The sequence below is a fragment of the Poecile atricapillus genome, chromosome 6 (assembly GCF_030490865.1).
Source record: "Poecile atricapillus isolate bPoeAtr1 chromosome 6, bPoeAtr1.hap1, whole genome shotgun sequence".
Lineage (NCBI taxonomy): Eukaryota > Metazoa > Chordata > Aves > Passeriformes > Paridae > Poecile > Poecile atricapillus.
Genome location: NC_081254.1, coordinates 24,922,214 through 24,937,227, shown reverse-complemented (window position 1 = coordinate 24,937,227; position 15,014 = coordinate 24,922,214). Strand labels below are relative to the sequence as shown.

Here is a 15,014-nt window from a genome sequence, read left to right as displayed (position 1 = left end):
ATGCATCAACACACTAAATAGCAACAGAAGCGCTTTAGGACTCAAGCAGTCCAGGAATATTATCCCTCTGGGCACTACTGAAGGTAGACAGCTCAGTGAAATCTGCATGATGGTGGAAAACTGTCATCAACCAGAGAAATTAAGGTTCAGATCATGTTAATATTCTCCCCTGCAAAAAGTGTGTCACTCTCAGGTATCTGTGAAGAAGCTGATATTAAGCATTACATTATTACAGCAGCTTTTTTTTTTTTTTTTTTTTTCTGAGAAGGGGAGTTCAGCCCAGCAACAGACCTAAGTTTCCTTTCTATGCCTATAAAGTGACTTGTAGGTGGTACTGTAATTAAATAGGTCCATCCCTTAAAATAGAAAAGCACATCTTTACAGCTGAGGTGAGAACTAAGACTGTAGTGAGATGCTTCCATCAAGTCACTAGTTTTCAGGAGCATTACTGACAGGGTAGAAAATTCCAAGCAAAGTAGCCTGGATACAAAAAATGAAAGTAGACAATCAAAGTCCAAGTTCCAGCACGCCTACCTCAGCTCCCACAAAAATCCACATTTCTGTTTTCATCAGCAGAAAGATTGTTCTTTTTCTAATGTTTCAAGATGTTCAAGAAAAGGAGCACTTACTGCAAACAAAACACAGCCTTAAGAACTCTACACTGCAGTTCATGGCTACCTTTTTAAGAAATGAAAGGGACAAAACTACCTGCATACACAGTCACATAAAACTCCATCTAGATCCATGTTGTGTATTGTAAGCTGTTTATAAAATGACAGATAAACTTTGCAGTGACAGAGTTAACGTTTCCTGCAAGCTGGACAGATGCCTGACTCCAGCAAACCAGCACCATAACACAGCTGAGCAGAGGCTGGTATCTAGGTTTGGGGAGAGGTATATGTATTTCTAGTGCAGAAGAGAACTGGAAAGGGAGACTCAGTCATTAATTAGCCAGCTAAGCACACTTTTCCTTTAAACACTTGGAAAGAGAACTGCTGGCAGAATGAGAGACATCTCAGGGCTCTGTGTGACTTTCAGACTCATATATGGATTGATTTGTCCTGGATTTGGAACATTAGTCACTGAACTAGGAGAAGGCTGCAAAGGACAATGCATTACCTAAGTGAAAAGACTGGTGCCTTCCTTGCAGGAGGAGCAATAATTTGGTTTACAATATGCTGAAGAAATAACACCAGAGGGGAGTTGATAGCAGTGCCCAGATTCTCACAGTATTCCCACAATACTGTTACTTCCAGCTTTCCAAATATGCTCATGGGGCTCAAGGGCAGCTCAGTTTGCTCTGAAAAAGGTATTGCAGACCTTCCTAAAGCCAAAGCACCCCAAGAAGAGTTAGCTAGCCACCTCATGTCAGCTCCCTGACACCAAATCTCATTGCTAAAATGATGCCTTGTCTGTCCCCACAAGCAGCTGTCACAGTCTCAGAAGCTCATTCAATCCATGACAAGTGGGAGAAGCACTCATAAGAACTTCTACAGCTTTCACACAGGACCCAAACCCAGTATTTTCTGAGTAGTCAGGAAGCCACAGTGTATGAATTCAACAGCATTCTCTGTGTGTTTTTACACCCAGCTCAAAAGCCAATGCAGTCTGCCAAATTACAGCTGCTGCAGAAAATACACTTGGGAAACCACAATAGGGTCTGCGCACAAATAAGCCTTCAGCAGGACATTTCATTAGCAGGGTTCTGTACACAGCGACAGAGGCAAAGTTTACAACTATGAGGATAAGGCATATGGCAGGAGTCACTGGAAACATTATTAGGTGACAGTCTGCACATTACTGCCTTCTCCAATTAGATTGTAACAGCAGATTTTCCATACTTATCCATCTTACTGCCAGAGGTCACCCTAACTAAGACCTGCTTTCTTGGAAGAGAAAAACTTGCTAGCTTAAACTACCATTGATACAACTGTGACATACAAGTGATGCTTGCTGGTTTGCATCAGCTTACTCTAAAATCATATGTACTGTCAGGCAATGCTCCACAACAACTTACCGGTTTCTTGTCTGGGAGACCAGAATCCATTTTCCCCCTTAGCAATTTTTTTCTGTGAAACAGTTATTGGTGGAGAATGGAAACTCACAGATCAGAAAATGTGAAAGAGGAACTCCTCCAAACAGGTGCTCAGGTGAAAGCAAACACAGGGCTATGAATTAATCCTTCTGCAGGCCTACACCCCTGCCAGCTATGAGGCAGATGCTGCTGCTCAAACAGCATGTGCTGCCAGCAATACTTAGCTCCCCAGGAGCTTATCTGTGCCTTAACTGAGCCATAGGGGAATCCAAGGGCCCTCTGACTGAAGCGGTGGAATTGATTTATAGCCTCTGGCACTTGGCTGATGAACCACCTTACCCAGCTTCCATCTCTCCAGACACCCATTCCCTCAGCTTGCTGTCTTTTGAGTGGCACATCTTGGTTCTGTGAGCAATCCCCCTGCCTGTCTCAGATCTCCCATGAAGAGTGACACACATCAGGGATGCCATCCTCTCCACGATCAAAAGGTTTGCCTTTGAGGTCCCTACTGTGGACAATAAGTTTCTACGTACTGTCTTAACATCCAAATCACAAGTGTCAGAGAGACAAAAAAACTAATCTTCCAGCTGAGTGAAGCTTTCTTCAGATGTGGCACCTTTTGGCCCAGCAGCGTTTACTCTCTTGCTCTGGGAGGGGTGGAGACCACAAAGCTCCATTTGTTTCCCAATTTGAAATCAGAGCAATGACCCAATTTGTCAATTTTGGGAAGCAGCTGCAGCTCCAGCTACAGAATCCAAAAAAGGAAGGCAGAAAAACATCATCTGTATCAGCAGGATAGTACCAGAGAGAAGGGAGAGTACTAATCTTTAAAGGCAGGAGTTCTACCCTAAAGAAGCCCCAGAATGAGCAGGGCTGGCAGTCACTGCAGTCGATCCCCTTTTGTGAGTGGAAAATGTGACTCCAGGAGTGGTTGCTCACAGCCACACTGCTGTCTGCAGCTGGCACAGCAGGCTGTAGCTGTCTGCTCTTAGGACTCCCAAGCAAAGAGACAACTGAGTGTAAGGAAGCTTAAGGTGGAGCTTGGGACTAGAGCAACAAATCATAGTGCTATAAATCCAGCTTTACAGAGGATGACCAAAGAAGTTTGCATAGTATCTGTAGGCATTATGGCAAAAGCCAACACCTTTTGTTCCTGCTTCACAAGGGATTAAAGAACCTTCTCAATCTGAAGTTTTACAAAATGCAAATTGAATTGTGCATTCACACAAGCCAGACGTTGACAGCTTCTGCTTTAATCACAGATGTGCAGAGTTGTAATTTAATCTTTATAAATGCAGACTGTTTTGATCATTCTGTTGCAATCCTCTGTGGAGCTTTCCCTGCCCTATACAGGCACTTAACAGTGATGGGAATCCGTAACACTGCTCTGTATTTCCTCAGCAGCCTTCCCTGGCAGATCACTGCCAGGGCACTTCAGATGCTGCCTGGCTCCCAAGGGCTCCCCCCTGGCTCCCAAGGGCTCCCCCCTGGCTTCCTTCCCTTGGGAGGACACAGGGCTCAAGGTTTGCTCAAAGCAGCACAGTGACAGCAGGAAGGAGTTCAGACTCCACCCTGCAGCCCCTTCCTCTAGCTACCTACAGCCCCTTTTCTAGGTTTAGAAGCAGTAAAGAGCAAGTATGTGCAAAAGAAGCACATATAAATCAAATCTGCCAGGCATCTGAGAAATGTTTTGTGAAACAAACTCGCTGGTAAAGAGGACAAGCACTGGAACTAGAGCAACATCAGCCTGTCTCCAGAATGTGGACTGGGAGCTTACTACAAAGTCAAACCTATGGTTCATGCTCAGCACCCTCCCAGCTGTGAATCAGGTTGGGCTCGTAACTCACATCACTGAGTGTAGCTTCTGTACCCCAGCACAGAAACGTACCTAACTCCAGGAGACTGCACTCAGTGGCAGCCAGCAGAGAGTAGCAGCTCTTCCAAGCTAGGTCCCCAGCACTGCTGCAGTCCTCAGGCTTCTATCAGTCCCTGTTACAGTGCCAAAGCCAGGCAAGGATGTGAAAACATAAGAACTGAAGGCAAGCCTTGCTTTGAAGTTTAATGGACTTGCTTTGTTACTAGCTTGTACTTCAAGGCAGTCTCTTAACTGCCCAAGAGGGCAGCTCACAAAAGTGGTGGAAGCAAGACATGCCTCAGCATCTGCAGTGCAGAAAGGGTGGGAAGACTCCTTTACTCCAGGAGCAGCCAAGGTTTTTCAGGGTCATGATGCCTCTGAGGCCCAGAGCAGCTAAAAGTGCCGCCAACAGTGAGAGGCAGGATGCTGGGGCACCTTTGTGTTAAGTCTGAAGGAAGAGAATGGAAGGGTTTCTCCCATTTCTTACTGGAATAGGGTTGCATCTCTTGAGTAGCAGCTGTTTTTAAAAATCAAAAGCCTTTTTTTTGGTCTCTCTAATGGCCTAGCACAGTTGTCCCCCCTCCTCCACTGACGCACAGTTTACTGCATTCTGCATGTTAATAAAAGGCACTACACAGCACAAAGTCACTGCTCCAAAGCTCACCTCCAGTTTCAAATCCCCTTGCTGCAAAGCTGATCAGACCTTGGAGCCTGTTCAGACCCATTCAGTCTGGAACACTGCATAAAGCAGTTTGAGATTTTAGTAAATAGGGACATTTCTCTGATAAAACAAGACAACAAAAGCAACAACAACAACAAAAATAGAGGACAATAGCTAAACCAGAGAAAACTCCCATCAGGTAAACAAATCAGCAATTTGCCATTTCCAGAAGACTTTTTATATAGATCCTTTCCAATTTCACCCAGTGCAGCCCTGCTCTATTTAAATTATAAAATCTGTTTCGAGCCATTAGTCATGAGTAGGTGTCTGTAATAAGACCATGAAAGCCAACATCCCTGCCTCATTTGCAAAGACACGATGACTTTAAATTAAGGCCTTGCCTTGGTAATCCCTCTTTAGCTGGAGTTCCACGTTCCCACTACTGTGTGCAACACAACACTAGCAGGCTTGAGACCTTCTACCCCAAAGCTCACGGCATTTCAGAAGTGAAGCACCATTATGCCAAGACCATTATAAAGTATTTCTCAGTCCTCATGACACGTTATATTAATGTAAGGGATTAGGGGGATTTACTGTGGTAGTACCTAGCACTGACAGTACTCAGCATTTAAAAAATATCAAATGCAGGCATTGCCAAGAGGCTTTTAACATCACTGCCAGCAGTGCTAAAAAAAGACAAAGCATTTGGTATCTGCCAGTGGTTTTGCTACTAGTTATGGAAACCAGAACAAACTGAATAAACCCTGACATCAATGGCTCGGAATGAAAACATTTTAGGGCACCTAAAACTAACTACACCCTTTTGTGTCTTTTATACAAGTCATTTGTGGAACCTCGTTGAGCAGCACTGCAGGTCAGTCCCTCAGAGCCTCACCAAGCAACAGAAGGCCATGTGGATTGTGGAGGAGCATTCAGCAATTGAGGTATGACCTCAGTGAAAGGGAAATGGCTTTGTGAGATAGCTGACCAAACTAGGTTGCAGCTACTGGTAGTGCTGGGTTAGCGGTTGGACTAGATATCTTAAAGGTCTTTTCCAACCTGAAATAATTCTATGATTCTACCTGAGTTACAAAGGTACTACAGTATGAAACAACCCAAGTATTACACTGATTTGTCACAATTTCAGAAGTGATAGAGTTGTCCTGTTTTTCCATCACAATCTGTTCTGGCTCCCAGCACTTTCCATCTGCAATTACCAGACATAAAACAGGTGTTCACAGCAGTCTCCCACACTGAACTTTACCTCCATTTTGGAGATGGCATAATGTCTACACTGTGGCTGGGAAGAAAGAGGGGCTTTTACTAAAAAAAGCAGAGATGTTCCTGACTAACAAGCATTATCAGTCCTTTGTGTCTGACATCTCAATTTTAAGAACCTTAGAGAGGAAATAGTGGAAAGAAAAAATGCCAAAGAGAAAATGAGATTTTAGTGACCAACTTTTTAACTGGCACAAGACTTGATTGGCATGCAAGGCGCCACAACACATTCCTCCTCAGAGAAAATTCAATCAAAACTACTGGGTTCCTCTCACTTCAGCCTTTCTTGAAAGCTGTGCTACATTGCTATCAGGTGGAGAGCTGCCGTCTTATAAATAGCTGCTCTTTCACACCCAGAAAATGGCAGATGTGAGACCCCACCTAAACCATTCATGCTGTGCTGTGTTTCCATCCTTTGTTTGTCTGCATTTGCTTTTCCAGAGCAATTCTTGTGTTGCTGTTTCCTCACTGCCTTGACCCTGTTCTCTACAACCGCTTATGCTAGAAAATATTTTGGGAGCTCAGATCAGATATGGCACTGAGAAAGTCTACTGCCTCCAACATATTAAGCACAAGGCAGCCCAACCATCTGGAAAATACAGATAAGCCTATGAACTCATTTCATAGAAGGCTATATTTTGCCCTTTGACTCAAGAATGTACCAAAACCTCTTTGAAGACAATGGGAAAAATCACTGGCATGGAAGAGCTAAAATTACACTGGCAGTTAATGGCCAGCCCAATCTTTCTGATTGTGCAGCATCTATCCGTCCTTTAAAGGATGTGCAGGGAGGAACCAAATATGTTGAGAGAGAGAATATCACAAAACAACAAATTAACACTGAAGTCAGGTTTAACAAATTAGCAAGTGAGGAAAGATGCCAACAACTGGCTAAGACATTCCCTGCTTCATGGTGAGGAACTACAGCAAGGTCAAAACAGCTAATGACTAGGAAGGATTTTGAGTTTGCCTTGGCAAGGAAATGCTTCATAGAAGGCACTGAGGATCCCATGGTTTCTATAGACTGAAGTGATTCTTTGTTGGCTTGTCCCTGGGAATCTCCCAGTCTTTGCTGGAGAGAATATGGGGTTGAAAAGGTCTTTTCCCAGTATTTCTGATCAGAACATCGGATAAACCTCTTAACACTGGATAAACCCCACAAGAGTCAGCAAAGCTGTTCCATGAAGTCTTACAAATATACTTGCCTAGACCAGAAACCTGTATGTTCAGACTATGGCTTCTGGAAATCTCTAGAACTGTATGAGAACAACAGTGTGTGCTTAAAACAATCCCATGCCCATCATTTTTAAGGGCCTACAAATCCTCCCAGCATGTAATATTGTTAAAATTAATGCTTGTAAATAAAAAAGGAGAAAGCACTGAAATGACAGACTTAGAATAGTAATAAATGGACATTAGTAATTAACAAGGTAATAAAGGCTTCAATGGGATTATGAAAAGAAGAAGATAGAGCAAAATCTCTTTCAGCTGATTACTTAGCTACATTTAAGGATATTAAAATATAAAAATAAATAAATAATCGAATACATTAACAGGGTGTCAGAACTTAGCTTCAGGTGAATTTGAAACAAAGCAGAGCAGCTGGAAATTCCCCTTCACACAAAGATATGTCAAAGACATATCTGCCTGATTAGCAGGAGATTTTCAGATACCACAGAGGAGTGTAAGCAGCCATATGAGGATCTGGTGAAAGACTAGTGTGTCTGAGAAGAAAATCTTCATTAAAAGGAAAGTTTGACCATTAAAATACTAAAACCAAATGTTTTCAGTAAAGAAATACCAGTCTCCTGAAACTACTGGAATAACTCAAAGGAGAAAATGACCAGCCCCAAATGTAGTATCTGTGTGTGGACACACAAATTAAATGTCAGCATTAAATATTTCAATGTGGTACACTTCAAAAGACAGGGCTATAAAGGATGGTGGATTCTGTATAGAAAATATTTAAGGAGAGTAGAGAAATGGGTAATTAAACGAACACACAAGTTAAAACAAAGGTACAGCTGGAAGGGAAAAAAAAAAAAAAAAAAAAAAAAGGAAAGAGACTGCAGCAGCCAAAAGGCAAGCTTGATTCCTCCCCTTCCCACACACATGCTGAACAGCTCACGCAATAAAAAACAGCAAATTCTGTTAGCCCACAAAAGCCAGACCCTGGGCTTGATCTGGGCCAACTACCAGAATGTCTCATGTACTTACAGCTACTGACAGAGGGGAAACCACAGTCCAAACACACAGACCTGAGCTCACTAGCCTAACTGAAAGTGGAGGCAAGAAGTCTCCATCCCTCTCCTCCTTGTGCAGTAAATTGCAGTGCTGAATAAACACCCTGGGACCACACACTCCCTCAGCACAGTGACATCTCCCTTATTTCTCTGCAGTTTGTCTGGGGCTATTATTGCTTTATTTTGTTTGATGTTCTCCCTCTGTTGAGAGAAAGCATGAAGAGAGAAAAGAAAAAAAGAGAAATCTGTCTGTCTTTCAACTTCCTAATCATGTTCCTCAAAATGCTTCATGCATCAGCACTGATTTCATTATCTGCCTGCTGCTAGGGATTTTATTTAAAGAATAACACACAAGGAAGAAAGGATTTAACCTGACCTCCCTGAACTGCTGGAGGATGAATACTACACAGAGCTGACAGTGAAAAGCTCATTTCCTTTCTCAGACTAACTCAAAGACTATGCAAAATTCCCCTCTATCCAAGCCTCCAGTTTTAAATTGGGCTATCAAAGGCTTTTCTTTTTTTGAGGCCTGGGTTGATGTAATCAGTGTATCATCAATGAATAAGGATTGATAAAATGAACCATCACAAAGCATAGCTGTGGATACAGTGACTCTCAGAGGCAGAACAATAAGGAAAATTGAGTAAATTAAAACCAATGTTCTTCTATCCCACTATACCAAGAATATAGTACAAACCAGTAGGGGCCACCTTTTTTCCCCCTACTGCATCAGTATAGCATTCATCCCAAGTCTTTGGGGTGTTACATAGTACAGATCAAGTAGGGTTAATAAATGAAAAGGTTAGTGGGAAAAATGGAAGGGTATAATCAAGAAATAGTAAAAATATCATGGACAGAAAGAGAAATGAATCGCAGAGCAGGATACAGTCAGGACCTTTTAGCAAGCACAAGTATGGGATACCATCCAATGGAAGGGGCAACCCAAGGTGACTTAAATGAAATCTGTCCTGCATTGCATAAACAATTTCTTATCCAGAAGGTCCAGAGTTGTTGATGCAGCTGTGTCTGGGATGATTCCCCTAGCTCTCATGGCAGCTCTGCATTTTGTCCACCACATGCTTCCACAGAGTCATTTATCTCTCTAAGAGTGATTAATGTATAATTCTGATATTTTATTTTGGTAAATAGGCCATCTCTTCCATTCCTGAGACCACTCACAGTAGCCTATTTTCAAAAAGCCACGTTTACAAATTTATGCAATATAAGCAGAACACGAAGACAGCAAACCAGGCCAAACTAAGGAAGGGAAACATAACACAATCACCCTCTTTATTAAAAAACTCAGCTTTTTAAAATCTAACCCAACTGAATTCAATTACCCTAGAAAATTTCTACCAGCTGTTGACAGAGTTCTAGGTCCCCAATATCACCAAAAGGAAAAAATCAAATTATGTTCAACAGTTCTCTGATAACTGAGTTTGCTGCCAAAAACTTCCTGTCCTATTCTAAATGCCAGCATCTTCACAGTCTCCAAACACACTTGCTGACAATGCTGAATATTTTTCTTGTTTGTACCTGTCCTTCTACATTTGCAGGACCAAATCTCTGTATGTGGTGGTAAAATTGGCTAAAGCAACTCATTTTTCTTTCTCTCACCTGCATGTGAACAAGGAACATGAGAGCCCCGCTTGCATTTCTTACTGCTGCCACATCATCAGACCCAGTGAGCACAAGGTACTCCTGGATCCCCATATTCCAGAGGTCAACATGAAAAAAGGCCATGGCATGCCTGGCTTACCTGATCCTCAGAGAGCTGTGATATGTGATTCACTGCAGCATAAGACTCTATCTTCGGGTTGAAGTGATTGATGATGGCTCTGAAACAAAAGAGGGAAATTTTCAGAGGTTTCAGGAACATCTTAGAGATGCAGCAGAAATTCCATGCCAGTCTGAGCAGGTGCACATGGAGCCAGTCCTGTAAGAAATTCCTCCTTCACCACAAGTATTGCTTGCTTTGCCAAAGGCACTCTCCCTGCTGAGGCCAGTGTGGGTCCCAACACAAGCTCACTGGCACAGGCACCGTCCTATACATGAGTGCATTTGTCCCACCACACACTGGACTGTGCTTGCTGCTCTGGCAGGGGGAGTTGCTGGAAACAGGCTGCAAATTGCTCTGTGTTCCAGCAGAACAATAGCAAACCTGGCCATCACTGCCCCATCCTGCTCAGGGAACTTGAGCTCCTCAGTATTGCCTGACATTTTGTGGAAGTCTGTTACCTGATATGATGAAACTGATGGTTTATTGCTTTGGACTTTCACTCAGTTTAAAATGCTGTAGCTGGCTCTTACGTGTAGTCATCTATCATTGCAACCACTACATTTTGAATTCTTACCATAATGACTTCAGTCCTCATCTCCAGTTTAGATCATTAGAGATAACTCATGTCAGTGTCCCAAACACAGCAGCAAATACTGGTCCACTCCTGTTCTTCTGCCTCATTTCTCTGACAAGCTGCACCAATCTGCACCACTCCCTTTCCCCTCTAGGTGGATCTAGAAGCAGATATGAGAAATCTAAAATTGAAAGTAAAATAACAATTGAGGAAAAACACCCCACCAAACTGCTGGAGCATTTCCTCAGCCTTCCTTCTACATGTCAGATGCTGCTGCGAAGACAAATAGTAGACATAAAGATTCCCTGGGACAGAGTTTGCAACTACTTTTGTTGGGATATTACTCATCAGACCCACTGCAGAGGTCAATATTCATCATGGGAACAGGTCATGCCAGCGCTCAGCACAGATGAGTTCTGACTGTGCCTGGAGAACACTTGCTCAGCCAGATTACACTGCAGCAGCAGTCAGGGCTTCCACTCTCATATTCATCAGCATGGAAATTCACTCCAGTTCTCTCTGTTGTACTCTAATAGGTTCTCTCCTCCCCACTCCTCCCCCTGCAGAAGGACTTTCAGCTGCTTTCTCCAGACCTCATCACAGCTAAGAGCTTGTGCCCCAGTCTAGGAATACGTGATATTCAGTGGTGCCAATCAGAGTGAGTGGATAAAAACCTACCTAGAAGCATCCTTACCTCTTTAAATACACAGATAAAGAGTGTGGAAGGTGTGAAGAGTGGGAGCGGGGGGAAAAATAAAAACCAACCCAAAAAAACTTCAACCCAAACAGAATCTGCAATTCATAGACTCCAAGAATTGTTTCAGTTGTAGGGGGACCTTTAAAGCTCACCTAGCACAGCTCCCCTGCAATGAGCAGACATATCTTCAACAAGATCAGGTTGCTGAGAGCTCCATCAAACCAGACCTTCCCCAGTGAAGGGTCATCCACCCTGTTTCAATGCCTCATCACCCTGATTGTTTAAAACTTCTCATATATAATCTATATCAACCCTCCTAGTTTAAACCATTATCCCTTGTCCTGTGGCAACAAGCTCTGATAAAAAGTTTTTCCTCAGCTTTCTTCTAAGTTCCCTTTAAGTACCAAAAGGCCACAATAAGGTCTACCCACAGCCTTCTCTTCTCCAGCTCTCTCAGCATGTCTTCATGGAAGGTTCCATCCCTCCAAACACTTCCATGGCCTCCCCTGCACTGGCTCCAACTTGTCCATGTCTTTCCTATGCTGAGGACACTAGAGCTGGACACTGCAGCCCAGGTGAGGTCTCAGAAAGCAGAGCAGTAGGACAGAATCATCTCACTCACCCTCCTGCCTGTGTTACCTTCACTGCAACATTCCCAGCCACACCTCATCACACACCAGGTGCCAGTCAGCACACAGGGCCAGTCATCCCTGCAGCTGCTCCTACAGCATCCATACACACTTGGCACAGGAGGACTTCTGCCTTCTCACCAACCCTGACAATTACTTCCAGAAAACACATACAGCAGTGCCTCTACCAGGCTTCCCATGACCCTCTTCCCTCTGGAGAAGGACAAGCACACAGGCCGAGACTTGCCCAGACTCTTCCCATTTCAGTGTGACCACAGTCACAATCACACCGTCCATTACTCAGCCTCTCCAACACGCTGCTTTTCAAGCTGTGTGTTTCATGCCTGGCTGGAGTCATACTCCTACAGGACACACTGCAAGTTACTGAAAGAAAATGGAACACAGACTTACAACAACTTAACTTCTGGCTTGACAGAAGGTTTGGCAGCTCAGAGAGGTTCAGTGCACTCACATGGTTCCAACATTTACCAGGGAACAGATTTAGCATTCATTTGTACCCACTGAAGTGCTGTGAAGCACTTCAACATGGGCTGCCTGCTCACAAGTCCCTGCTTGGATCTGAGCTAGTGGAGCGGCACCTGCAATCACAGCTGGGATTCACCCACTGAAAGCAAAACCAGCAACCAGCTGCCACTGCAGTAAGAATCAATAGATATTAAGGAAGGCAAAGAATTCAAGTCTCCTTCCTCTTTTCCCAAAGGGTGAATGGACAACTCCTCAGTGATTAGATGAAGTTCAGCTGTTTAATTTGTTTTAACTATGAAGAATTCCTCCCCAATCTGACCATCTGCAGAGCTGTTTTCCTGAACCCACAGGCATCCTGGGGCAGAGAAGCACGAAGAGCTTGGATTCAATCCTGGCTCTGTGTAGCCAGCTTCTTACTGCCCAACAAATCCACCAGGGCCAGGCTTTGCACATGGTGCAGCTCCTTCTCACTCATCTGCTATGAGAAATTCCATTGCTATCCAGGCCAAAAAGCACCTTTCTGCATCAGCTACTCTCATACCTCTCTGCTATTCTTCCATCTCTCAAAATTTATCTTGTCCCTGGGGCATGTTTTTAGCAACTGGCCTCCTGGGATATTCACTGATTAACAGCTGAAATTCACTTTGCAGAGATGCTTCACTGGCATTTGATCCTGAAGACAATGGGAGACCAGAACTTTGAAACACAGTCTCCCTGTTATTGACAAAAGACCCAGTGGTTCTGCCACCATTAGTTCCCACAACAGCACATAACAGCTGATCCTTGGCAATAATTTATTTTTACACTGTGATTGCCTCAATTACTGCCACACCAGCCAGTAGCCTTGGGAAGGGGGAAGGGAGCAGTTAAAGCACTTAGAAAAGATTTGTGATGATGCGTTCTACTGAGATCTTCATATTGATCATGGGGAAAAAAAGAAAACCCTTGTGTTTGGTATTCATGAAGCATGAACATCTTCAACACATTTGTAAAGCAAGGAAATGGTGAAGTGCCAACTGAAAGACAAAATGCTGCAGTTCCCACATAGCCTTCCATAGTACGTGCACTTAGGTGTTCCACACTGCCAAGTCCCTCGGTGGGGCTGGCTGCCATTTGTCACACAAATTTCACAGCACTTGTGGGACACAATTCTCCAGGGACTGAGAGATGTCACTTCAGCAACACTGCCTCCTCTGACAGATCCACAGTTCAGCAGTGAACTGACAAGAGGAGACACTGGACAAAGGAAGAATGCTGAATAAGAAGTCTCAAGAACTAAAAACCTGGCTCCCAGCATTTTGTCTTGAAGTTAATGCTTAGAGCTCTAAGACAGATCACAAGCCATCTCCACATTCTTTATTCCTCAGTCGCCTGAGAAGAGATGTTGATCTCCCACTAAATACACGAGGCATACCAGTGGCCTACAAAAAACACACATCTCTCATCACTTCTTCATGCAGCTCTTCAAGATACCTACACACCACGATGCCAGAAACATGTAGAGACACATATGAATGAATCTGCACATTTCTCAGGAAGAACAACCTGGGACACTTGCATCTATGGATGTTGCATTTATTGCATATTTATTGCACTCATTTAATTCTTCATGAAGAAGAGAATAATTGCAGGAAAAATCACCCTGATTTAGAAACCTCAAAGTGCAGATGAATCATTTATTTGTACTAGCTGTATCAATCATGTTATTAGAGAGTAAAAGCAGGTCCCACTGTAACAGGTATTGTACCAATCCAGAGTGGTGGAAAGCCTCTGTCCCAGGGGCTAGGGATCTCAAATGCAAGAGAACAGGGAAAGCACAGAAAAGTGCACTGGCAACAGAGTATGTAACAGTGCTGCTACTTAATGAGCATCACAAAACACTTCAGTTTGAGATAAAGTATGGACAGGAAAAACACAGAAAGAATACTGAAGGAAGAAGTAGAGAGATAGGGAAAAGGAGATAGAAGGACAGATAGGATCAAGATAACCAGAGGTGAAAAACTGCAGAACAGGGAGGATCAGAGAAACAGCAACTGATCCCAGGGCAGTCTGTCCTCTGCAAACTGGAAAGCTCCAACTGGTGTAAAGTTTCTACTTTGGCTATTCTTGAGGCTGCAAAATTTGGCCAGTCCTGAAATGACTGTTAGTTGCTGCTCCTCCCTCAAAAACACATTTGCTGGAAGGTGAGAAGCAGAAGAATCTCCATGGGGGCCCTTACTGGCTTTTTTGTTCCCCAAATAGGGACATCACACTGTGGCTCTCACCTAGAGCTATGGTGAGAGAAGGAATCCCCCCAGGTAAGCTGCATTCCTCTCCACTCACTGTGTTCACTGCAACAGGACTCGGCTTCTGTGGTGGCTGCAGTAGCACATAGGAAAGGGCTCCTATGAAAACTACTATGGCATGTATGGAAAGAAAAGGTTTAATTAATTCCTCAGTTTAATTTGCCGCTAGTTGTAACATCAGATGTGAGAAATGAAACACATCAGCAACACAAAGGTACTGGTCCCACAATTAACAGGATCTTCCAGCCCAGGTGACCCACCATGGTAAGAAAGATACCTTGTCCTTAACCTCACAATGAGCTGGTCTGGGTCCAATGTGCAGGGAAAGCAAAATCACTATGCTCAGGCAGGCAGCATTTCTTCAGCACGTTTTCTCTGACCTCCAGACTCTCCCCATCAAGTTATTGCAGATGAGCTGTCTAATACCCACTCTTGCCTGACAGCAAGAGTCCCATAAGACAACACTGTCCTCTTATCCTGAGCAGCAAAGT

At 43.7% G+C, this 15,014-nt stretch overlaps 1 protein-coding gene across 3 annotated transcripts in view; it reads right to left on the bottom strand.

The window, feature by feature from the left end:
* ARMH3 (armadillo like helical domain containing 3) overlaps nt 1–15,014 on the bottom strand; it is a 123,285-nt gene that overhangs the window by 24,057 nt on the left and 84,214 nt on the right. For all 3 annotated transcript variants that reach the window (XM_058841256.1, XM_058841257.1, XM_058841258.1), the window contains exon 24: nt 9,832–9,910. In XM_058841256.1, the coding sequence (XP_058697239.1) occupies nt 9,832–9,910 (79 nt within the window). The remainder of the gene's footprint in view (nt 1–9,831; nt 9,911–15,014) is intronic.